Source organism: Pteropus medius, unplaced genomic scaffold (genome assembly GCF_902729225.1).
Source record: "Pteropus medius unplaced genomic scaffold, Ma_sr-lr_union100, whole genome shotgun sequence".
Taxonomy (NCBI): Eukaryota; Metazoa; Chordata; class Mammalia; order Chiroptera; family Pteropodidae; genus Pteropus; species Pteropus medius.
Window position 1 is genome coordinate 7,376,711 of NW_024344240.1, and position 27,995 is coordinate 7,404,705.

General features: G+C 34.1%; 1 protein-coding gene and 1 pseudogene across 1 annotated transcript in view; one reads left to right on the top strand and one right to left on the bottom strand.

Moving 5' to 3' along the window:
* Positions 1 to 27,995, bottom strand: part of RP1 (RP1 axonemal microtubule associated) — a 330,366-nt gene that overhangs the window by 147,337 nt on the left and 155,034 nt on the right. The window contains 2 exon segments of the mRNA XM_039868930.1: positions 3,854 to 3,985; positions 17,860 to 18,037. Of these exon segments, the coding sequence (XP_039724864.1) occupies positions 3,854 to 3,985; positions 17,860 to 18,037 (310 nt within the window).
* On the top strand, positions 21,275 to 21,393 carry LOC120607510 (uncharacterized; annotated as a pseudogene).

The window sequence follows — 27,995 nt, forward strand, 5'->3', positions numbered from 1 at the left end:
TTAGGAGGAGCTATAAAAATATATTTGAAATAAGGAAATATACTAAAAATCCACTGATAATCCACTTTTTAGTATATTTATATATAAGAATAAATAAAATACTAGGATGAAATGAGAATATACTAAGAAAAAAATAATAAGATTTATTTTACAAAAAGAATGTTGGCTTTTTATAGGTCAAAAGAATTTATAAGGAGTAGGTTTTCTGCTCAATACAGAAAGGTATTTTCAAGTAATTAGAATTGTTTAAAATGGAACAACATCACAGTGTGCCCCACATCACCCCCATCGGTTAAAGCACACCTAAGGCACTGTACCATTGGTTAATATACTAATGATTTCTGAAGTTGGGAAATGGGTACAAAAGGATTCATTAGTATTTGTATTTTTTTTGAAATTTTCCATAATTAAAATTTTTCTTAACAAAATTAAGATTCCTTCTTCAAACTCTCCCTAGTATCAAAAACCCTGAAATTTTAATGACATGCTCCTCTATTTTCTACTACAAAATCACTGGCATATGTGGTATTATAAGTTCTAGATCTTTGTCTCCCTTTGATGTAGTTGAGAAAAGTTACATCTTTATTTTCTAATAAATGAGCACTTTGAATACAGAGGATAGGTTTATTTTAACTATAATACGTAATCCCCCTAACTACATACATCTTGCCCTATCCTGATAGTAGACTGACAAATATAATCTCATTCTTCAGGAGTGAATAGTTGTTTTTTAATGTCTTTAATGTATAAAATATGTGTTCTAAAGTATTGGTTAACTAATTTTAATTTATTTTAATATGAATGGCTAATGTAACCTAAATCTATGACAGCTAAATTGCAAAACCAATAGAAAGGTATTTCTCACAATAAACAACTTTTAAGTACCACAGATGTTTGATAGAGGTATATAGAAGACAGCTAAAAAGAGTCATGATCTAATTACTCAGTAATAAATCAGAAGCTTCTAGGAAATATTAATATGCGAAGACATTTTTCCCTACCTAAAGGATGTTTATAAAAACCATTTCTACTGCAATCACAGAAGGCAAAATTTAAACAAATCATGGGCATTTTGTTGATGACATTTGCATTAGGAGAGCTTTATCATCTAGATTTTTCAGGATTTCATATCCAAGACCAAAGTCTGTGCTACACCAATGTTTTAAATAGCTTAATTAATAAATTGAAGAGCTAAATTAATAAATTCAGGCTCCTTTTTCTTAGTTTTTTGCCAACTCTCCATTTCTACTGTATTATCATTAACTACCATAAAGAACTTATAAGTATTTTTGCAGTGAATTAATGACTTAAATTTTATTTTGTGTCTAGCATGCCTTGGATGTTTCATTTAATTTATCTGTTTTTAACCTTATATTCCTGTGTAACTGTTTAATGTTTATCTGGCTCACTAGACTGTAAACTTCAAGAGGGCAGAGACCAAACCTGTTTTGCCATCACTGTTATTTCCTTACATCTGACATTTAGTAGGCACACAATACATATTTGATGATTAAATGAAAGAATAATTTGAAAAGGTCTATATTTCTCTTGAAGCCTAATTTTATCCTTTTTGAAAATTATTTGGTCTGTCTGGCCTTACTCTAAAACTTATAACTTCCAATCCTTAAAAATTTAACAATGGTATTGGATTAGGTGTTAATATCCAAAATATACAAACAACTTATAAAACTCATTAACAACAACAACAACAAAACACTCCTATTTAATAAGGGACAGAGGAACTAAATAGACATTTTTCCAAAGAAGACATCCAATGACCAACAAGTACATGAAAAGATGCTCAACATCTTACCATTAGGGAAATGCAAATCAAAATCAATGAGATATCACCTCACAACTGTTAGAATAACTATTATCAAAATTGAGTAACAGACAAGTAATAACAAGTATTGGCAAGAATATGAAAAAAAAGGGAACCTTTGTGCACTGCTAGTAGAACCACGAATTGTTTCAGCCACTATGGAAAACAGTATGGAGGTTCCTCAAATAATTAAAAATAGAACTAACTATCTTATGACCCAGCAATTCCAGTTCTGGGTATCTACCCAAAAGAAATGAAAACAGGATATCAAGGACATATCTGCACTCTCATGTTTATTGCAGCATTATTCACAATAGCTAAGATATAAAAACAACCTAAGTGCCTATAAACAATATAAGTGAATAAAGATGTGGTATATATGTATATGAGTATATGTCTATATATAATGAAATACTCAGCCATAAGAAAGAAGGAAATCCTGCCCTTTGCAATGATGTGGATGGAACTTGAGGACTCTGTGCTGAGATACAAAGAGAAATCTGTAATGATATCATTTACATGTGGAATCTAAAAAAAAGAAGAAAAAAAGCCAAACTCATAAAAACAGAAAGGAAAGTAAACTGATGGTTACTAAGTGTGAGGGTAGGGTCTGGGAGTAGGGGAAATAGGAGAGACGTTTAAGGGTACAAACTTGTGAATAGTAGAGAAATAAGGCCTGAAGATCTAATGTATAGTATAGTGATTATCGACAACAATATTGTATTATAAACATCAAACATACTAAGACTATGTCTTAAAAAAAGGAATGATAATTAAAAAAAATGAAAATTTAAAAAGAAATGCAAAAAAGAAATGATAATTATATGACGTGATAAAGGTGATAGCTAACCCTACAATGACAATCATAGTGCAACATATAAATATATCGAATCAAAATGTTATCCACCTTAAATTTTTTTAAAAATTAACAATGGTAACATTTTTGAAATGTTGTTGCCAGAACAAATTTTAATAAGATGTATAGATTTTCTCTTATATATTTTGCTACTCATAAAAAACTATCTATTCCTAGAGATTTCATTTCAGCTAGCATGCTATTTCAGCCAAGTCAAATTTTACTTTGTGTGGCCATCCCAGATTTAAGTGCCATTACTTCCTAACACAAGACTGAATTCTCCTTCTGTGAAAAATTTTAAATAAGCACATGTTTCTCATGCAGTGTGATTTGTCACACTGCTCCATGGATACATGACATGAGATGGAAATACAAAACTGGGCCTAGCCCTATGCAGCACAAATCAAAAGGCTAATTTCTCTTCCTTCCGGATGATGCGATAGTATCACAGGGTTGTCAGCAAGACGCATCTATTTTCTGTTGCTATCTGAAAGAAAAGTGAGCACACGCAATTACTGATTTTCAAAAAGCACTTTTTAAAGGGTAACATTATAATTTATCTATTTCTTAAAAGGGGTTTTTAAAAAAACAGTGGCTCAGAGACAGTGGCCACTATGTCATTTACCCAAAGATGGCTAGATTCTGATGCACAGAATTTATCAGATACCATTCATTTTACTTTCCAGTCAGATAGAAATTAATATATTTAAGAGCAATAACAATGATCAAATAGGCTAAGAGATAGAAACTAAATATCCATACCTCTGAAGCCTAGAGTACTTTACTGATGCCTCAGTTTCAATATCAGATAGAGTTTTTTTGTTGTTATTTAGACTTTGGTGAGAATTTGCTGTTATTTATAAAATATATTCACAAGATATTTTATAGGTGATAGTCCAATATTATGTCATAATTTAACAGCACCTTCTCTTTAAGTCATTGTTCAGGAGTGAACACTGAATTAAAAGTAAAGAAATGAACATATTTTAAAATATATTTATGCTATGCAATATAAAACCAAAGCATAAAAAAGTAAGATAACGGCTTAAAAGCAAGTCCATGTGGTATAATGTAACCTATATTATAAAAATAAGTTGGTGTTCTTGAGGTGTCCACAAAGTAGCAGGGCAGGTAAACAAACCAAAAAAAGGGTGCGGGGGGAAGCTGTTGCTTACTTGCAGTTGAAGAAAGCAACAGACCTCTGGCCTCAGATTCTGGTGGTATTTCTTGATGGTTTTTTGACTCCTGAATCTTTTCCTCCTCTTGGCTGGGTATTGCAGACATACCCATTGAGTTTTCTCTGCCAACTGAAATTAAGATTTTAAAAGATGCCATCCTCTCAAAATCACTTCTTTCTTCTCAGAAAACTCACCATATGTTCAGCTATGCAAGTTTAAGTTTTGCTATTGTTTCCATTTCAATGCCTAGTGAAATCTTTTTACTCTGCATTACATAGTTATCAGAAAATGACTTTTTATTCTCATAGCAGGCCGTGTGTGAATAGTATTCCTATAAAGTATATTCATTGCTTCGTAAAATCAAGGCCATAATTTAACACCACAGTATGAATCAAATGACTTATTCAAGATATTTTTCTTTTAGATTCTAAATAGAAACTCTGATAATCTGGTAGTTTGCCTTCATCAACAGGGGAAATTGACTAAAATGTCATTTAAACAATACTTTATGTGACTTCATGAAAATATGAGAATCAAAGAAATATATATATACCTATAAATGAAGAAAAATTCGCTATTTTGCTGCTTTTTATTAAGAATCAAGTTGTTTTTGTGTCTTCTTCAGGAATAAATATCTCCAACCTAGCTCAATAATGATTCCAATTTTATAATATATGCTCACGAGTGCTATTTGTATTTAGGATTTCAAAGTTTAAGTGTTTGTATTTCATTTTTAGGGATCAGGCATAGTACAGCCATTCTTAAATGGTAGTAATTCATACTATGATTGTCAGATTTTAGAGACCTCATCAGCAACAAAAAAATTATACAAATATCTGATTCTACATAATATTAAATAATAGCAACTATTTCTTAATACCACGATTGCAGTCAATAATTTAAGATGACTCATAAAACATATATAAGCATGAGAAGGCAATAAAAACTCATAGGTAGGGCTAATGGGAATTAGCAAAACTTAATCATGTGATGTGATGGCACATATTACACGACACTGGTGTCTGAAGAATTGCCCGTGACCATGTTGTCACTTATAGCCTTCAAAGATTATAAGATATAGTTTCAGATGATAATAAGCTTTTAAACACCAAACCCTTTAAAATACAAGGTTTTGTATGTGGTTTGTTTACAATGTAATGCTTATGCACTGGATATTGATGCTAATAAAGAAACTTTAAAACATTAAAAGATATAACTAGAAATAACTAGAAACATGTCTGCTGAGGGTAAATAAATACTTGGAAAGGAAAAAATCTAAAAGATTCCTAAGTATAATTTAAGGTCCATTTTATCATGATCCAATTAAAAGATCCATAGTTAAGGGTTGACATTATTTACAAATAATGTAGAAATCCCGCATTTACAAAGACAAGATAAACTCTCTTCCAGTCTCTGCCATAAGCATAAAAATAAATCAACAGATAAGATGTGGCTTTGACATTAATAGGGTTTACAACCCAGAGGGAGAACATGTAAATAATTGTATATATTGACGAGTGCTATAACAGACACATGCACAGAGTGCCTAGGGAGGAAAGAAAAGAAAACAATTAATGTGCCAATCTAGAAATTAGAAACAAGCACAGAAAGGCTTGTACAACAGGCTGTGAAATGGGAATAAGCATTTCTCATCTCTATACCCTCCCCACTGGCTTCTCAAGATTTTACTTCATTTTCAAAAACACGTCAAAAATTTTTTATAAACATACTGGTTGCTTTAATAGTAGGAAATCCAGGGCCTAGAAGATATTTTCTGGAAAGGTCATCTAGGATGTTCCTATCCTTCTGTACAGAAGGCTGCCCACTTTGTCTTTGGGCCTGGTTGATCACAGACAGAAGTCCAAAATCCAAATACCAAGTGACCCTCCAGTGGATTCACAACCTATTCTAAATTGGAGTAAATGTTGCTTTCTTTATCTCACTTTCACTGTTTAAAAAGGAATGTGAAAATTGTCAATCATAACAGAAAATAAAACCTGTGATGAAAGAGAAAGAACCAGAATTTTCCAGCTGGAAATACCACGTATATACACGTATAGCTGGAATTGAATGATTAATTTATTCACTTCAAACAGTGTCTCATTATACTCAAAAATTTAGTTGTATTGAGATCCACCAGATAGAAAGTTTGTAACTCTATGAAGTGAGCAAGTAAAAATTTTTGTTTTATTAAACACCAGGTATTTAAAAAGTAAAACAGTTAAAACGTACACAATAGCAATGTGACATATTATGGCATGTATATTATAAATCTATAAAGTCTAATACCTAAAACATATTTTTGTCATTTTTTTAAATAAGTTCACAATATATATATTTGGGATCTGATGAATTAGGTATATGTCAGTATTTCATTTAGATTTTGAAACATGGATGATCTTAACAGAATAGTATGAAGCAAAAATAAATTTTCCAAACATATTTCAATAAAATCTCCCATAAGACCTGAACCTGAAATTTCTCTAGCTGTAATAAAAATGTAACATTTGAATCATTCTTCAGTCCTGCATTTTTTCAGATTATTATTACACCAAGCCTCACAATTTGTATACAGAGGTCGGCTAATTCCATAAAACTGGGCTGGAATTAGCACAAGAGAATTATTATGTATAATTATTGTACACAATTAAGTCTCTGTTATGATACTTAAAAAGCTTAGACATATTCTCTCCTATCAAGATGTTCTTAAAAAGTAACAAACAGTGCAATGCAGTTAATGAAAAATCACAAATTATATTGGTATCGCATTCTTTAAATAATACCTAGCACAGTGTGGTTTTATTAAATGGGATTATAAAGGTGGGCTTATTATCTGAACAATGAGAAATAAAACTTCCAAATCTTCCATATATCCAGAAAATCCATTGAAAAGTTTCTCCATGGACTCTGTATGTACATGTAAGTACATGAAGTCAGATCTCTTCATATTTTTCTTATATATAAGGTTCATAGCACTCATTGTAAAATGCAAACTCATGGAAGAGAGAATGAAGAGGTTTTGTTGCACAAGCTAGATAGCACAGCTAAATGGTAGTGGGATAAATGATTTTTTTTTTTTTTTTTTAGGCAAGGCAACCTTTGGTTAACCTCATAAATTGCAAGGACCTTGTTAGCTTACAATCCCTTATTTTTCATTTTTTACACTTACAGCACCTGATCTTCCTAGGTGGTCTCTGATCCTGGTATTCACCAGGCCCAACCCTGCTTAGCTTCTGAGATCAGGATAAATGACTTTTATTATAAATTCTCAATACACATTTGATTAATTAAACCAAATTTTAACCAAATTGTAGATAAAGAAACCAAGTCACAGAGAAGTGACATGCCCAAAATGATAAAAGAGGTATCACTTGTCTTCCAGGAATCTATCAACTCTATTTAAGTTATAAAGGATATACCATGATGAATTAGAGAGGAAAACAATGAAATTGAAAACATAAACTCAATAGAAAAAAAATCAATGAAACTAAAAGCTGGTTCTTAGAAAAGATCAATAAAATCAACAAGACTTTAGTCAGGCTAACCTAGCAAAAAACAAAAAGACAGAAATTACTAACATCAGAAATGAAAGAAAGGACATCACCACATATACTACGGACATTAAAATTACAAAAAGGAATATTATGAACAACTCTACATCCACAAATTTGATAATCTAAATGAAATGGACCAACTTCTTTAAAGACACAATTTATCAAAACTCACACAAGAAAAAAACATACAATCTGAATAGGCTAATATCTATTAAAGAAATTAAATCAATATTTAATAAACTTTCAAAGTGGAAAGAACCAGGCCCAGATGGTTCATTGGAGAATTCTACCAAACATTTAAGGAAGAAATTACAGTAATTCACTACAATCTCTTTCAGAGTAAAGAAGCAGAGGAAATACATCCTAACTCATTCTATCAGGTCATATTACCCTAATGCCAAAACCAGACAAAAACATCACAAGATAATAAAACTATAAACCAATACCTCTGATGAACAGATATAAAAATCCTCAACAAAATATCAGCAAATTGAATCCAACAATTGATAAAAAGATTAATAGACCAAGTGAGATTTATTCCAGGTATACAAGGCTGGTTCAACATTTAAAAATCAATTAATGTAAGGATTTTGAGGACAGTAAAAATATTTTGTAGATACATGTCATTATACATATTGTCCAAAGCCATAGAATGTACACCACTAAGACTGAACTATAATGTTACAATGAACTTTGAGTGATTATAATATGTCAATGCAGGTTCATCGATTGTAACAAATGTACTATTTGGTGAGGGCTTTTGAAGGGGTAAGCTGTGCATATGTGGGAACAAGAGGTATATGGGAAATCACTGTTCCCCTAAATTTTTCTGTGAACCTTAAACTGTTCATATCTGAGTCTCCATCAATGTAGCTAACACAGGTCCCTCTGCCCTGGTTATTCTCTGAGCCCACCCTACCCAATGTGTGGGCCCACCCAAGCTCCTTCCAGTGGATTTTCCATACAAGTGGCCTGTCTTGGCTCATGCTTCAGACTTTCCTAAAGTCTCACAAAGGTTCACAAAAGCTAAACAAGCAATGTTTGGCCTTGGCATGCCCCGTACCTCTTCCTGAACAGCCCCCAAGCTCAGCACTAGCGGCAGCCAACCTATGTTTGTGGCTTGGCCTCTGGAGGCACTTCCAAGCCCAGCATGGATGGCAGCCATTACAGATTGCTTGGCGGCTCATGACAGGTGGCCCTGGGCAGGGCACAGGCTGCAGCTGAACTTGGCCTTTGGCAGGGCCCCTCCCAGGAAGCCCCAGCCTGCACACTTAGTGGCCAGCATCGGTCTGAGCCAGAGCACCACCTGGGGTCATATCTACATCTCAAGATGACACACCCAAATGGCAGACAGGGCAGGCACCAGAGCCCTGCTAAAGCAAATCCTGCTCTGTAAGGTCAGCCTCTGCAAAGCAACTTCTCCACTGGTCAAGGCTAGTCCTCACAACCAATCAGCCTGAGGGTCAATGTTTCCCACTGATGAGCAAACAGCAACCAGTGCTCAACTACAATAAGAGGACACACACAACCCACACAAGGGACATACTTGGAGCATTGGGCTGATGTAGTCAGGGAAGACTGTTACCCCTGGGACCCACAGCACACCTACTATGGAAGGCCACTCTACTAAGACTGGGAGACATAGCAGACCTACTTAACACACAGAAAAGAACACAAGTAGGCAGCCAAAATGAGAAGGTAAACATGTCCCAAATGAAAGCACAGAACAAAGCTCCAGAAAAAGAACTAAACAAAATGGAGATAAGCAATCTACCAGATGCAGAGTTCAAAACACTTGTCATAAGGATGCTCAATGAACTTAGGGAAAGAGTAAATGAACTCAGTGAGAACTTTAACAAAGAGATAAAAAACATAAAAAAAAAAGTATGAAATGAAGAATACCTTATGAGGAATTAACAGTAGATTAGATGAAGCAGAGGGTCGAATCAGTGATTTAGAAGATAAGGTTTCAGAAAACACCTAATCAGAACAGCAACAAGAAAAAAGAATCTGAAAATGTGAGCATAATTTAAAGGGCCTCTGAGACAACATCAGCATACCAACATTCGTGCCATAGGGATACCAGAAGAGAGAGGGCAAGGAATTGAAAACCTATTTCAAAAAGTAATGTCAGAAAAGTTCCCTAACCTGGGGAAGGAAATAGACATACAAGGTCAGGAAGCTCAGAGAGTGCCAAGAAAGAGGTCCATGCCAAGACACATCATCATTAAAAAGCCAAAGGTTAAAGACAAAGAGAGAATCTTAAAAGCAGCAAGGCAAAAGCAGTTAGTTACCTACAAGGGAGCTCCCATAAGACTGTCAGCTGAATTCTCCACAGCAATTTTGCAAGCCAGAGGGGGTTAGCACCAAATAAGGAGCTACAACTAAGATTACTCTACTCAGCAAAGCTATCATTTAGAATCAAAGGACAGATAAAGAGCTTCCCAGACATGAAAAAGCTAGAGTACATCATCACCAAGCCAGTATGTTAGAAGGACTTCTTTAAGAAGAAGAAGAAAAGAAGATCAAAACAGAAAAAAAGATCATTCATTCAAAACCTATGCTGAATAATAAAATGGCAATAACTACATATCTATCAACAATTACTTTTAATTTCAATGGATTAAATGCTCCAATCAAAAGATAGGGTGGATAAATGGATAAGAAAACAAGACCCTTACATATGCTGCCTACAAGAGATTCACTTCAGATCGAAAGACACACTCAGACTGAAAGTAAGGGGTGAAAAATATGTTTCATGAAAATAAAAATTAAAAAAAATTTAAAAAAAAAAACAAATGCTGGGTAGCAATACTTATACCAGACAAAATAGACTTTAAAACAAAGACTATAACAAGAGACAAAGAAAACTCCAGTTATACCGCTTCTGAGTATTTATCCAAAGAAAACCCAAAACAAAACACTGCTTTGAAGGGACATGTGAATCCATATGTTCATTGCAGCATTATTCACAATAGCCAAGATATGAAAGCAACTTGGGTGTTTGTCAGTGGATGAATGGATAAAGAGGTGGTACATATGTATAATGGAATATTTCTCAGCCATAAAAAAAAAAGAATGAAATCGTGCCATCTGCAACAACATGAATCCCCAACCTTTTTGGAACCAGGGACTGGTGCTTCTATGAGAATCTAATGCCTGATGATCTGAGGTGGAGCTGAGGTGGTGAGGCTAGCACTAGGGAGTGGCTGCAAATACAAATGAAGCTTTGTGCACTTGCCTGCAACTCACGTGCTGTGTGGCCTGGTTCTTTATAGGCCATGGACCGGTACCCACCTGTGGCCTAAATTTGGGGACCTTTGACCTAGAGGGTATTGTGCTGAGTGTAGTAAGTCAGACAGAGAAAGACAAATGTTACATGTAGAATCTAGAGAACAGAATAAGCAGGCAGCAGAAACAAGCTTATAGATACAGAGAGCATTTTGATGGTTATCAGATTGGGCAGTGGGAGAATAGGTGAAGAGGGGAGGGGATTAAGAGGTACAAATTTGTAGTTGCAGAATAGTCATAGGGTTGTAGCATGTAGCATGGGAAATACGGTCAGCAGTATTGTAATAACTATGTACGGTGTCAGATGGGTGCTGGATTTATTGGGATGTGATCACTTCATAAGTTATATAAATATTTAATCACTGTATTATACTCCTGAAACTAATATTGTATGTCAACTATAATTGAAAAAATATAAATATAAAAATAAAAAATATTCTGTCACTCATTACAAAGCACTGTAAGACAGAGTTCCTTACATTTTGAGTCACTGATCTCTTTGAAAACCTAAAGAAGGTCATGAGCTTCTTCCCACCGCAAATGCACACTTATGCATAACTGCACATAGTTTATTTACTAAACATATGCTCACCTACAATTTCAAAAGCTCCATAGACTCAGACTGAAAGTACTGACTCTAACACAAGTTATTATTCTCATTTACAGATGACAAGACAGAGGTTCAATGAGGCTAATTAACTAGATTAGGGACATACTGCTGCATGTGGAAATAAAACCCAGACATTCCTGATACAGACTCCCATTCAGTTTATGCTACACATTCATTCATTCAAAATCTATGCTGAGCCAGGCACTTTGCTGTGTCCTGGGGATACAATGGTAGCAAACATTTCAATTTGATACTTTATGGTGACAGAAGCCCCCAAAGAATGCTGTGAGGTAGCTTCTAACTTAGTAAACAGAAAAGATGTCAGGAAATCATTTAAATTCCATTCTAGTCATCATGAATTCAATGTTATCAGACTGAGCTTCAAAACATCATATATATTCTCCAAACTTACTGAAAATCTATTTTAGTGGTTTGTTCTTCACTGTTATGAGAAATAATTAGATATAATCTGTTAATTTTATGCTCAGTATCTGATTTAAGAGTTTTTCATACCTTACAATGAGATGTTTTGTAAGGAAATTGGCGACAAGTTGAGAAGTTCAAAGGCAAGGCTCATTTTAACAAGATATTTTGTGTGTTTGAATTACGGAAACCTAGTCTTTCCTCCTGTGTGTTTCCTCTGCTTTCACACAGAACACTTCACTTCTGACCCTTCTAGTCATCAAATGTGTGGGGATCTTCCTCATAATAAACAATTCTGTGACACCAGCTGGGTGTCCTACAATTTAACTTATTTCTAACTTCATCTACCTGGATGGAGATAGCATCAGATCCCATAGATTAAGGGCTCAGTCTCATGAGACTGTCCCTACTTCAGATGCCAATAATTGTGCTTCTAACTGACCAGCTGCAAATCTAAGGTTCCCACATGTGCCTCCGTGGGTTCCATTAATTCATTAGAGCAGCTCACAGAACTCAGAGAAATACATTTACAAGTTTAAAAAGATGTGATAAAAGATACAGATGAATAGCCAGATGAAGAGATACACAGGGTGAGGTTTGGGAGGGTCATGACCACAGGACAGGAGCCTCTATCACCGTGGAGTTGGGGTACATCACCCTCCCAGTATGTAGATGTGCTCACCAATCTGGAAGCTCCCCAAACTGTTGGAATTTCATGGAGGTTTCCTCATGTAAGCATGATCAATCATTAAGTCCATTTCTAGTCCCTCTCCCCTCTCCGAAGTAGTTGGGGGAGTGGGGCTGAAAATTCCAAGTTTCTAATCATGGTCTTTTGGGTAACCAGCTCCTATCCACAAGCCCACCCAGCGTTGCCTCAATAGAACAAAAGAAGCTCCCAGTGCTTTTATAACTTAGGAAATGACACGGGTTTTAGGAGCCCTGTGTCTGGGGTAAGGTCAAAGACCAAATATTAGAACAAGAGATACTCCTAGTTTCCTAATCACTTAGGGATTTATAAAGGTTTCAGAAGCTCTGTGTCAGGAACCAGGGGACAGAGACCAATGCGTACATATTTTTTTTCCATATCTCACACTGCTTCGACATTTTTGTTAACACTTGTTTTCTTGATCTGGCAGAAAATTCAACATTACCCGGAAAATTAAGGAAAAACATGAGTAAAGACCAATATCTGCACAAAACAGAATCTCCAATGGTGCACACCAGCACAGCAAACAGGAGTCTGCACAAAAGCCATTTTTTGTGCTTTCTTTTGTTGAAGTGTGCTGTGTCTAATGATTAATCAGAGTCAAAATAGATCTCTTAGGGAAGTTGTATCAACTGATTCTGCAGGTATAGTTTCCTTACAGTCCGAGGTGGGGATAATCCAAACTTGATACAGAAGTCAAAGGGCTCATTGAGCACACATGGATTTCTTTAATTTTGTGGTTCTCATCTAGTGAAAATGGGAGAAAGTAATACTAGAAACTATATTCTGAAGGAATGGTACTTTCACCCCCTTCCTCAGAATTCCTAGGATTCATGATGCTCCAATAAAATTTCCATAGCAATGTCTCCAGCACTCTTGCCCTTATTAAAACAGGAAGTGTCTATGCTATATTTAGAAATGAAATCTTAGAGTTAACAGTTCTTGGAACAGTATATTTCTGTACAAATGTTGACATTAATGATACTGGTGACGAGACTCCCTGGATCAATAAGAACTTCTAGACCAATCTGGGTGTCTACAGTAGTAGGGAAAGAACCATTTTGCAAACTTTCGGTATCAATTTTTTCAAAGATTCTGAGAATACTAACAAGTAACATATAGAACACTCTACCTCAAGACAGCCAGATCTTGAAAATGTCAGCCAAGGCCACAAAAAGTCAGCTGATTTGTAGCAATGTTCCAAGGATTCTGGCTTGAAGGCCCTGTCAATAGGTGTCTCCATATATACTTACACTACTTCCTATAAAATGGGTTCTCTGCCTTTAATTCTATTAAGTGCTTCTTCCCACTGAATCCATGAGAGAGAGAATCTCTCCCCTAACCTGTCCATGACTCTATCCAGGCTCTTGACTTCTCATATAATGATGAGAATATAAGGAGCTATACGTAATGTATTGGGCTAAAACATCACATTAGCGCAAAATTGTGTTGTAGTCATTTTTACAGATTGAAAATAATCAGTGAAAAGGTAAGGAAATTTTAAGTTTCCTTTTAATTTGAAAGTCTAGAATCCTTTGGAATATAGTAGTTGCCCCTAATCTGTAGTTTTGCTTTCCACAGTTTCAGTTACTCGTGGTTAATTATAGTTGGAAAATATTAAATGGAACATTCCAGAAATAAACAATTCATAATTTTTTTCTTAAATATATAATTATGTAATTATGAAAGTGGTTGCCATTTTACACTCCCTCCATCAATGTATTAATGATATCACCTAACTTTTAATTTTTCTCCTATCTTAAGAGTATATAAATGTTATCTCAATTGTTCTTAATTTGCATTTCCCTCTCATTCTTTTATATATTTATTAGCCATTTATATTTTTCTTCTATAAAATTCTTGTATATGTAATTTTCCCACATTCTTTTAAGTCGTTTGTTCTCTGCTAGTTGATTTTTAGGAGTTCATTACATATTCTATATACTAAGCATTTGGTGATTATACGTAAAGCATTTATCTTCTCTCTGACACTAATCTTTTCACTCTTGGTGAAGTCTTTTTTCATTAAAAGTTCTAAATTTTAACATAGTCTCATTTATTAATCTTTCCTTAGAGGTTGTACTTTTGATATCTTAAATCCTTGCCTACATCAGAGCCATATTCTCCTATATTTTTAAATGTTTTACATTTTATCTTTCTCAATTAATTTTTAAATCCAACTGAATTGGAATTTTTTGTTCAGTGTGAAGTAGAAAATCCACTTTTTTTCCTTAATATGAATAACGAATTGTGCTAACACCATTTATTGAATATCCACTTTTTTCCCATTGACTTGTGAAGCCAACTTGGTCATGTATCAAGTTTCCATAAACTAATGTATCTATTCCTATATTCTCTGCTCTGTTCCATCAGTCTATTTAACTGTCTCTTTGTGCAATATCCTGCCATCTAATTATCATAGCTTTATAATAAGTCTCGATAGCTTACAAGTTAAGGCAACTTCTTCACCTCACAACATTTCATAAGTTTTAAAACTGTGTACCATTCTGAGTAGCATGATGAAATCTTGGACCATCTTGCTCTGTCCCACCTGGGACATGAATCATCCCCTTGTCCAATGTATCCATGCTGTGTATGCTACCCACCCATTAGTCACTTAGTAGTCAGATTAACTGTCACAGCACTGCAGTGCCTATGTTCGTTATCCTTATTTTTCTTAATAATGCCATATTCACATAACTTTTATTACAGTATAGTTATAATTGTTCTATTTTACTATCTTATTGTTAACTCCTTACTGATCCTAATTCATAACTTAAACTTTATCATAGGTATGTATGTATAAGAAAAAAAAAATAGAATATATAGGTTCTGGTACTATCCATGGTTTTAGGCATCCACTGTGAGTTTTGGAACATATTCCCCATAATTAAAAGGGGACTACTGAGGAGGAACAATCTTATCAGTACTGAGGTTAATAGCTTTATAGTATTTTTGAAAATCCTCCCATTTTTTGTTTTCAAATGAAAAGTGATATCTGCAATGAATGTCTAGTACCTATTAGAATGTTCATAAACGTTAACTTAATGAACAAACAGAATTACATGCTTATCCTCCTGGGTTAATCCAAGTAAGAACAGCTTGCTGATCACAGGAATTTTCGTCTAATCATAAGAATAACGTGTGAGAACTAAGCATGATAGCTGATAGTTCAGAATCAGGAGAAGGAGAAGCTCTCTGTGTGGCCAGGACAAACAGGAACCTCTAGGCAATTCCCCACAAAACTGGCAAATACTGCCAAAACTACACTATATGTATTGATGAAAATCATTTCTTCTTTTTTAAAATAAAAAGCAGATTAAATTGCTTTTTATATATAAAAGACTACGGCTCCATCTTTTTGTTTAAAAATATACTTTTAGTATATTTAGAGAAGGTAGATAAATATATAAAACACACACCTTCATAGAAAAAATCATGAAAATATACACATCAAAATATATATTTTTTAAATTTCTGGATAGATTGCATAGTATATTTTCAAAATTTCCACAATTACAGTTGTTTTTATAATAAAAATAAAAGGGAAAAAAGAAATTATATAAACAGATTATAGATGCCTATCAACCAGTTTAATCAATATAAAATCTATCCCAGCCCTATTTGCTATAAGCTTTTAAATGTATTCACAATCACTGGGGTATATTCAATTCATATTTCAAAACCTTGTTAAATAATAAGAGTGCCATCTCACGACAATAAGCAATGTTTATCTACTTTTCAAAGTGGTAGTGATGATAGAACCAATGCTTTGTAGAATGTGGCACAAAATAGCTGCCTACAAATATTAGCTATTATTACTAAACCAAGAACTTTCAAAATACATTTATTAGCTGGATCCCTGACAGCTAGATAGGGAAGGTGTTACTATTATCTTGGTTACACAAACACAGAAACCAAAGTTCTTTGATGTTAACTAGGATGATACGGCTGGCAAGTAGAGAAGAAAACTCAAAGCATCCATGCTCTAATAAGATAATTAAATTGTAGAGCCTGAAAAAAAGAATGACATGGTTTCTATTGGTTCTATTAGTAGGAACACCCTAGGTTGACAAATGTGGCCTTCTATTATCTCTCTCTTGTATACTGCCACAAATTACTTTTTCTTCTACTCATATTTTTTTCTAATTATCATTATCTCTTCTTTCTCATCTTGTCTTCACTACTACTTCTTTAGTATTATTTCTCCTTTCTTCCTCAGCTCTTCCAGCTGTCCCCTGCTAGCTATTTCTCACTGCTTTTCTTCTACTCCACCCTCTACCTTTCTGTTTTCTCTCAAGTCATCTGTTTCTCTTCAGAGCTCCAGAAACAGATGGCATACCCATTTTGTTGGGTAGGAGAGCCACTCTGTGCCAGCCTGTGAAAAAACAGAGGATAGAGGGTGTGGTGGTATGTATGGCAGTAAGTTAAGGTGTACCAGCCCAACAATTCACAAAATTTTAAATATGGCAACTAAAGGCTGAAAAAGAAGCGATACAGATATCATAAAGAGCAGGGCCAGATATACTATCAAGTTAAATCAAACTCTTTTTATTCTTATGTGAAACTATCTTCTGTAGGATATTATATAAATATGTGTATCTATAAAATATCCTACAAATATGAGATTGTATATAATACATAATATATATGTATTATAATATATATTACATATAATATATAAAGAATAGGTAGACTTTGACAAGAACAGATAAGTTAAATAAGAGTCAAACTAAGAAAATCAACTAGATTTTGATTAAGCCAAAATCCGTGGAATGACATCAGGGAAAAATTAAACAGCAAACTAAATTTTAACAACACAGTTACCTCATTAACTTTTGTGTTCGAGCAAAAACATTCTAAGTTTAAGTCATTTAAGTAAAGTCTTCAGATCCTTACTTCAATTTGCTAAAGAACCTAAATTTAGATATGAGAGAAACCAGTTTCAAAATATTCACATTTCTGTCCTATCCTTAAACATTTTTTTCCAAATCCTGTTTTTAATACAAATACCATTTGTGTTGGCCTTTTTCCCATTTCATTTTATACTGTGAGGATTAAAAATTAATAGCAATGAAGCTGAGACTGTTTCTAACAGCCCCATCCTCTCTCAGTGTACATGGAAATCTTAAATAACAAAATACAAGCACATACACAGACACACACACACACACACACAACTTAAAAAACTATAAAGGAGTCTAATATAGCAAAAACTCTTTACCTAATATTAAGTAACTGAGAATTTGAGATAAGAGGTCTTCATTGTTTTTTTTTTTTTACTCTTTCTAGAATAACAACCATAAAAAGCCTAACAGCAGAAATTTGCTTAGTAAAAGTATAGTGAAATTATCAGACACTAAACACAAAATATCACAAAGCAAATCAAAATGGCAGTAGTATTTCAGAGTAAACGTACATTTGATGACTCGTGGATAGAAGAAAACATTCTCATTTTTGGTATAAATAACTGGTTTTGCCTGTCCATCTGACTGAAGTCCAACAAACAATCCTGGGCTCTTTGTAGATTCCAGGCTTATGGATGCATTTTCCAAGTTCTTCTTAATTTTAAAATGACAGTCAATATCTCCTGTCCCCTACAATCAATACAACATGATTTCATAAACATTAATAAACACCGACAGAAAGAATTTAAAACAGGTCACTTCACAAAAATAAAATTTTGCTTTATTTTCAAATCCTCATGAGAAATCTAGAACCTTCTGCATAAATTTCACTATGTGCTTCATCCTGTTCCATAAAATCCAGAAACAGATACCATGTGATTGGCTGACAGCTTGGACAGAGGGCTCTGAATCTCAGAGAAGCTTCAACTAAGGACAGTGCAGTGTATGTTGAATTCTGTTTCAGAGTTGCCCATCTCTGTAGGTGAATAGAGAATACTAAAACGTCAAATTTCCTTTTGGAAAATAATATAATGAAGGAAAAGAAGAGAATTCTTACCATAAGTCCATTTACACTTAAACACAAACCAATTTTCTGTGCTAGTCCACATTTTCTGGATTAAATTTTCACCAATAAATAGAGTTCACATAAATTACTCAAAGACTGAATAACAAAACATTCAAAAATTAGAAGCCTAGGATTAATCTGCAACACCCTTCAGATCGTCAAAATCACCTCCTTTTTATGGCATTTATAATCTAATACTAGAAAAATGTCACCTTTTTCACTTTTAATTGCTTTAAAGTTTTATTATAAGATTTATGAGTTCTAGAAAATAAATTTTGTTAGAATGAATTAAAATTTCCAATAGCAACTATTATTTTGTTTGTAAAAAATAATTATATTCTGATCTCTACCCTCTTGTAGGTAAGAACAAAGTGTTTATTGTCTGTCTCTCTCTGAAAATATAAATATAAGTTAAGCGACTTGTATCTTCTGTTCTTGTTATGGATACAATAAAACTCTGGCTTTGATTTGCACATGGCCAAGTAGAGGACACAACCACATATACAAATAATCATAATAGTATGTAAGGCCAATAGAATAGAGATGGACTCCTTGGATTTGAGGAGGAAAAAAAGGCACTAAACTCAGGAGAATCAGAAAGGACTTCCTGGAGAAGGTGGAGCTAATTAGAGGAAAGTGGGGATTGGGGTAGGAGGTAGGGAATTTCAGGCAAAGCATGAACAAAGGCTGAAGGGCAACAGGCGGCATGTGTATGAACAAGCTTCTTGATGTTGCTGAACAACGAAAGGAAGAAGGTGAGTACAAAAAGGTCGGATCGATTTGTATCCTACAGAGGGGGTCTGGGCCTCATCTTAGATCATGGGAGCCAGTGAAAGATTTTAATCAGAGTAGTAATATGAACAGATCTCAAATTGTCTTCAGGAAATTTCTTAAATGTCTCTCTAATGCCTCTATAAAGGAAAAAATTCATTATCGACACAATCATCTACCCCTTTGCAGTTTTCTAATAATGATCAACAGCATCTCAATTCTCTCCTGTTCTTCAAGGATATAGTCTTTGAACTCCCTTTTATTATTTTTTAAGTAGACTTTCTTTTTCAGAACAGTTTTAGATTTAGAGAAAAATGGAGAAAGTAATACAGAGTTCCCATATACCCACAACCACTTTCTCCTATTATTAACATATTACATTAGTATGATATATTTGTTATAGTTAATGAACCAGTGCTGATATATTATTGTTAACTTCATTGAGACTTCCTTAATTTTTACTTAATATGTACTTTATGTCCAGAGTCCTGTTCAGGATATATTACAATTAGTGATCATTTCTCTTTAGGCTCCTCTTGGTTGTGGCAGTTTCTCAGCCTTTCCTTGTTTTTGATGACTTTGACAGTTTTGAGAAGTACTGGTCAGATATTTTGTAGAATGCCCCTCAATGGGAATGTGTCTGATGCCTTCCTCATTAGACTGGGGTTATGAGATATCGGGAAGAAGACTACAAAGGTAAAGTACCATTTTCATCACATCATATCAAGGGTACACAATATCAACATGACTTAAATCTGCTGCTGTTAACCTTGATCACATGGCTAGGGTAGTGTTTATAGGGTTCCTCTACTGCAAAGTCACTATTTTTAACCCCTCTTTCCATGTTGTACTCTTTGGAAGGAAGTCACTATGTGCAGCCCATTCTAAAGGGACAGGAGTTATGCTCCACCTCCTTAAAGGCAGAGCATTTTACATAATTTATCTGGAATTCATCTGCACAGATTTGTCTTTTATCCTCCATATATTTATCTATTCAATAATTTATGTATATTATTATTGATTCATGAATATTTATTTTTTTAGATTATAATCCAATATGACTTTATTTTGTTTCTCAAATTGTTCTAGCTTTGGCTATTGGGAGATCTTCCATTTGGCGCCTATGTCTCTTGACATACCTCCATAAATGATGTGAGTGTGTGTGCGGGGGTGCTGTTTTGGAACAATCCTTACTTTCTGGCACTATAAGATGCTCCGGGTTTATCTTGTACATTTCCTGCCCCAGTCCTAGAATCAGCCATTTTTCCAAGGAGCCCTGGTTCTTTCTATTGGAGAATGTTATTAAAAACCAAGAGCTGAACACTAGGTCTGCTTGTTGCTGCTGGGATGTTGTTAATTCTAGGCTCTCTTACCTAACAGAGCAAAAAATATGTTTATACTAACAAGTATATACACATAATTTGAAGTATTTCTATATGCAACCATCCAAGTAAGCTAAACATGAGCTTATAATGATATCTCCAACTCTAAAGGATTAATTACTGCAGAGATCATTCTAGGTTTCTCCCGCTGCTTATCTGTAAAATTCTACTCCAACAATGAGAACTTTGGTTCCTACTGTCTGCCACCTATGTAATTGTTATATTCTAATATACATTTTTGTAGTATCAGAATTTTTAATCCATACTCCCATGGGAAACAACTTTATCAACTAGAGTACAGTTCTTATGTGTAGTTCCCTTTTCTTTTGGTCTTACTGACGCCATTCATTTCCAAAGACCCTTAGCTCAGGACCTTGTTCTTCTATGCCCTTTCATACATTTTTAATAGAGTTAGATTCTCTTGTCATAGTCTGCATTCCTTCCTGGGATTCTAAACCTCTTAATTTTCATTTTTTTAGTTTTAGGATATTTTATTTTATTTTTATTTTTTAATTAAATTTGGGGGATTTTTTAAATTGAGCTATAATTGACATACAACATTATATGAGTTTTAGGTATATAAACAATGATTTGATATTTGTATATATTGCAAAATAATTACCACAATAAGTCTACTTAATATTCATCATCATACATTTTTATAGAACTTTTTTCTTGGGATGAGAACTTTTAAGATTTACTGTTTTGGTCTACAGCCATGCCACCTTGAGCAAGCCTGATTCCTTCTGATCTCGAAGGCTAAGCAAGGTCAGGCCTGGTTAGTACTTGGATGGGAGACCACCTAGGAAGACCAGGTGCTGTAGGTGTAAAAAATAAAAATAAAAAATAAAGGATTGTAAGCTGCCAAGGTCCTTGCAATCTGTGAGGTCAACCAAGGGTTGCCTTGCCTAAAATTAAAAAACAAAAATTTACTGTCTTAGCAGTTTTCAAATATGATTTTTTAAAAATTTGCATACATTAAGTTTCACTCATTGTACTATGCAGTTCTATGTGTTCTGAAAAATGCATGTCTTGTATCCACCATCATAGTATCATACAGGATGATTTTAATGACCTGAAGATCACCTAATTTTTCATTTATTTATCCCTCCCACCCTCCCCTCAGTCCCCAAGGAACCACTGATCCTTTTACTGTCTCTACATGTTTACATTCCCCAGAATGTTATATATTTGAAATCATATAATATGTAGCCTTTTCATGCTGGTATCTTACATTTAGCAGTGTGCATTTAAGTTTTCTCAATGTCTTTTCATGGTTTGATAGTACTTTTTTATGGCATAATATTCCATTGTACAGCTGTACACAGTTTATCCCCTTACCTATTGAAGAACATCTTGGCTGCTTCCAGTCTTAAAGTATACATAAAGCTCTATAAACATTCATGTGCAGTTTTAATTTTGTGAAAGATGAAAGGTATATGTCTAAATTCATTTTTTTATTTTTTTGCATATAGACATCCAATTGTTCAAGTACTGTTTGTTGAAAAGCCTATCCATTCTCCACTGAATTGCCTTTGTTCCTTAAACAAAAATAAGTTAACTATATTTATATGGGCCTATTTCTGAACTCTATTCTGTTCCATTGATCTATTCTTTCACCAATACCACACTATCTTGGTTACTGCAGCTTTATGATAAGTCTTAAAGTTGGAAAGTATCAGTCTTTCAACTTTGTCCTTTAGTATTGTGTTGGCTATTCTGGATCTTTTGCCTCATACACCTTACAGTATGCCAATATCCATAAAATAGCTTGCTGAGATTTTGATTGAGATTATATTGAATCCATAGATCAATTTGGGAAGAACCATCAACAAAATTGAGGATTTCTATCCACAAACATGGAATATTTGTCCATTTATTTAGATTTTCCTTGATTTCTTTCATCAGGGTTACACGGTCTTCCATATAGAACCTATATATATTTATACCTAAGTATTTCTCTTTTTTATTCTAATGTAACATTGTATTTTTAATTTCAAATTCCAATTGTTCATTGGTAGTATATAAGAAAGCAATTTATTTTCGTACAGTAACCTTGTATAATGCAGACTTGCTATAATCACTTATTTCTTCTAGGGATTTTTTGTTGATTCTTTTGAGATTTGTGACATAAACAATCATTTTTCATTTATTCTTTCCCAACCTATATACAACTTGTTTCCTTTTCTTGTTTTAATACATTAGCTAAGACTTCTAATACAATGTTCAATAGGGGTGGTGAGAGTGAGCATCCTTGCCTTGTGTCTGATCTTAGGAGAAAAGCATCCAGTGTCTCACTGTTAAGTATGATAGTAGCTGTAAGTTTTTTGTAGATACTGTTTATCAAGTTGAAAAAGTTCTTCTTTACCCCTTGTTTGCTGAGTTTTTCTTATTTTCACTACCAATATTCAGTCATTAAGACCCACTTATTATTCCATAATAATATCAAATTTGACTCAAACTCTTCAGTTTCACTGTTACTTCCCAAACTTCAGGCCCCTATCACCTCATGCCTCAATCTAGGTGATATGAATATAATATTTTTGGATTATTAAACCAAAATATTTCCATTGTTAATTGTTACCAGGCTCTCCCACCTACTGAATCAATACTTATTGTGTCATGGTAAATAGAATGCAGTCTAGAACAAATAAATTTTTGCTCAATTTTGAGTTCCCAGATAGAAGAGTTTTAATAAATCTATACCAAATAAGAAATCAGAAATGTATTTTTTTTTTAATTTTAGAAACCAAGCTTTTTTGAGAGATAAAATAGTTGCCAAAAGAAATTTCAAAATTGGACTTTATGTACCTAGAAGACTAGACACCATAGAGTTTAAATTATGAAGCCACTGAAAAGGTAAATATCATATACAACACAGAAGAAATTTCCACCCTGCAGGAAGAAGAAAAGCCCATCTGGTGCTGGTGGGGTGGGGGAGTGGGGTGGGAGGGGTGGAGGGGCAGGACTTGGGGTAAATTGGCTAGGAGGGAGACTGGATGTCCTAAATTCGAACCCTACTTGGGGCTGATTCTTGGTATAGCAAAGAAATAAGGGGTAGTGAAACATTCACATATTTTAGAGGACAATTTTAAGAACTGAGGGGCTATCCTAAGAAATTTATAAATTTCCCTTAGAGCATCCCAGTATTCAGCATTAGGAATACATTCAGTATTAGGAATGTCTGAAAGAGAAGTCTGAGCAGATGACAGCTTCCCAGCTTCTCCACAGCCCACATAGAGAAATGAGGAGATCCAGATGGATCATGTTCCAATGGCAGGCTCAAGAACTGAGAAGACTAGTGAGCTGGAAGAGAGCTGGACTTGCTACAAGTTGGTCATAGAGTTGGCATCCTTGAGACCAAAGGCTAGGTAGGTGTCTCAAGCCTCATGATATTGCTCAAAATGTTCAGACTACAATATCAGCTTTATTTGAAATTATACAGTATCTAGATGTCCAGGAAGAAACCAAATAAGCCACAGTACTACACAGACCAGTGTGGGCCTGAAGAAGAGTGTATGTCCAGTAGCCCTTCCTCATGACTTTTTTTTTTTTAAGGCTTTGCATCTAGTTACCGTCCAAAGATTAAGAAAAAAAGAAAAAAGAAACTCTGACATTATTGATCTATAAGACATTGACCTTTGAACTGGATAGAAAGATAGAAACCAAGATATATATACACATTATGTAGGCTGAAAAAACTGTGGACTTTTGAGTCAAATTGTGTTTTGTTATAGTAATCTCATAGTTATCTTTGCAAACTTTAGGCTCTCCATAACTAGCCCATCTTCTACATTGCAGTTGAATTTATGACCTCTAATATCACTACCAGCCTACCATCTCCCCGAAATTAGAATAGATACTCTATTAAAAATGGATGTCGAAAAAAATGGATGTCATTTTACATTAAAGATTTCAGACAACCGCCCATGACTCACACAACTGAAAGCCTTTCCCAAACAGATCTCTTCCTTATCAACAGTGAACAAGATACTTAACCTCGGTCATGGCATTTTCATACTGTTTACATTTTCCTTTTCTCATTCTAGGTTGCATGCTCCTTGAAGGCAGAGGGCATGTCTTACTACATTTACTGTGTCATTAGCAGTGGGCACAGTTTCTGCCTTTCAGTAAAAACTCAATAAATGTTTGTTAGCTCTAAAAGAAGTTCTCATTTTTTTTCTGCAATTTTCTAACCTCATAATTTGTTCATGTAGCCTTTTCCTCTTTTTTCATAATGAAAAATGAGATTATTCCTATAAAATTCATCATTCCAGGTGATGGGGTTCAGGATACTTTGGCGTATTGAATATTTTAAGCTAAAGGAATTTATAAATGAACAAGTACAGGAAGGCTTTTCTGACTTTCCCCTGAAGCAGGTCATAAGCAGGTACCCTCTACATAAAAAGAAAGGAACACCTTATCTCTGAAGACATAGGGACACTGAGAAGAATCTGAGTGAACAGGTCTTGCTGTTTCCTCCAGTTTACTACATTTAGTTCAGACTCTTTTTTTGTCCTCACATTTTTCTATAGTTCTCCACTCATCAAACCTAGCATTAAAACACTCAGGTTTGAACACTTCTTTAGGTCTTCCTTTCCTTAAGAAAGTTCCTGTGTCACATAAAACTTATATAAACTTGTATGCTTTTCTCTCATTAATCTGTCCTTTGTTATTGAGGTCCAGACAAGAACTTAGAAAAAAGAGACCTTTTTCCTCCTCTACACAGGAATTTCTCCTGACTCGCCTACTCTGCTCAAATCAATCTGCCTCTCCTGAGCCCTCACATAAGCAGTTAAACTATAACTTGAATTGGATTACTAATTTACAATTATTCACTAGATCACTGATGTGTGCATATTTGTTTTCTCCAATAGACTAAGAATCTGAAGAATTATATCATTTTTAACCCTTCAAGTATAATTAGTGAAAAAAATGAAAATAAAATTGAATACAACTAAATTCAAAACCAATAAGCCTTTAGAGTTATTTTTATTCCCTCTTTCCTTCTTTTACTTAAAATTTTCTGTTTTATCCCTAACTCAAATACAAACTGAATAATGAGGTAGAAATGGAAAATTAAAACAAAATAAAACCAAAAACAAAACAAAAACAGTGAGTTTCTGGGTGCAAAGGGTCATGTTGTATCCTCCTACACATTAAACACCAGTCAGCAGAGCTAAGTTGAAAAATCTGATGCACACTCACAAAACCACAAGTTAAAATAACATCTAATGCCTATTTCCTTTTACTTGGCTCCTTTGCAGAAGGATACCTCCTGGTTACCATCACCAACTGATATTTTAACTTCTTATTCATTCAGTACTTTTTGAGCATATATTAAATGTCAGGCCTTGTTAAAGAGTTTGGGATATTTTAATAAACAAAGCAAACAAGAATCTCTCTTCTGTGGTACCCACATCCTAGTAATAAATATTCTATATACTGGAGTATTACTAATGCTACTCATCAGCCTTCTCTTTTTTAGAATGAATCACTTGACAATTTATTATTTATGTCTCAAAGCCTGTTTGCTCCTAAAGGGGAGAAAATCTTTATTACTATTCTTATACTACTGTGTATATTCTTAAAATCATGCAATAAAGATCAAAACTAATGTATAGACTATGGTCTACAACAACAGTAAAATGTGAGATCATTTTCTAGAGCATTCAAGCAAAATAATTTATCTTACAATTTTATTTTTAAAAGTTTCTTTAAAATTTCTTGATTAAGTAAAACATGATTTAAACTCCTAGTTTCCAGGTCTGCATGTAAGAGGCTTAGAAGTCAACACTGCATCTTAATGAGAAAAACCAAAAACTTTTTTGAATTTGCAAGAAAAGTGAGGACACAAGGCTAGCTTTGGCCCCCAAGACTGGCGAGACAGACGGACAAATACAGGGAGTTATGACTTAGTGGAACAGAGACTCACCAGCAGAAACCAATAAGGGATCTAGGGCCTGGTACAAAAATCTGAACTGCAATTGACAAATTGCTGGAGGCTCAGTGTGGACAAATCTGAGAGTTTAAACTATAAGGGGACCCAGTCATAGAATACGTCCACACTTTTGTGAATTTTACCTCCAGGAGCTCAACCAGTTCCCTGCCAGTAAATGTCAAAGAAGAATTCTCTCATGTCTCTGGCAAGGGAGAGGAAAAGGCACCATTTTGAAATACACCAGAGCAGTTTGTTCTTAATAAGCCCTGTCCATAGGAAAAATTAGTTAATACCCAACTCCAGCCCAGTCCAGCCATCCCAGAACTGAGAACATAGCCCAGAGGTATAGGCTAACTAGAACATGTGTTATCATTATTTATATAAAACTAAGGTTTTTTTTTTATTTTATATCTTTTAACCCACTGGTCTAGCATTATATATACCTAGCCCAACTGTATGCTCCATATACAAGGTCTTAAAAATATGAATAATCTTTAACTTTTTACTTATTTGCGTATATAGAAATATATTTTGAGAGGAGAAGCAAAATAAGATAAATCTGTGATGAGAGAATCTTTCCTCATTTCTACAAATTAAAGTCCTGCTCATAAACAAGAATCCTGCTAGTGTGGTGTGCCTGTTCATGCATATGACTTTGGTGCACTGATCACTCTGTAGTTTGTTTTTCCTACCTACAACTCCTATATCTTTTTTTTCCTTTGCATTGATGTTTTTAGTGACGAGTTCTACTCATGTTATTTTGAGGCTTGTTTTTCTCCTTTAAATTAACTACCTTACAATTGTCCCTAGTGGATTATATGTTGTTTGTTATACACTTGAATCTCTACTACATCAAAATCTATTAAAGTGATTTACTCCTACAGCATAACAATTTTATGGTGACAGAAATAGAAACTTTGTTATATGATCAGCATCGTTTGGTTTGAACATAAATGCATTTGCCTGTAAGAAATGTTTTCAAATATACAATGGCAGACACATTGGAAATGTTACCACTTTTATTCAATTTCACTTACACAATGAATGTTTGTTGATTAGTTATTGGGACCGAGGCACTGTTAGGTTCTTGAAGTATAGTGATAACATGAGCATACATTACCATTTACCTTCTAATACATTTTAAATTCCTTTGGAGATTGTAAGTATGACTCACTATACCCTCTAAACACATGTGAACAAAGGCAATTACTATGATTGCTATCATTCTGTTTTCAAGAGTAATGTCATTCCAGCCTAGTGATTTCTGGTCAGATACAGTGAAAGTGAAAAATAATATTTCTGATTGTTATGCATTGATACAATTTCTTAAAAGCAAAAAAAAAAAAAGCATATGCATATTAACTTAAAAGACTCACTACTAAAATTTCAGATGGAGAATTTTAGTCAGACAACCATATCAATGAGTCACTAAACAAGTTATAATATAAAGAATGTCATTACAAATATAAAGAAGCTAGTTCAGCTTCT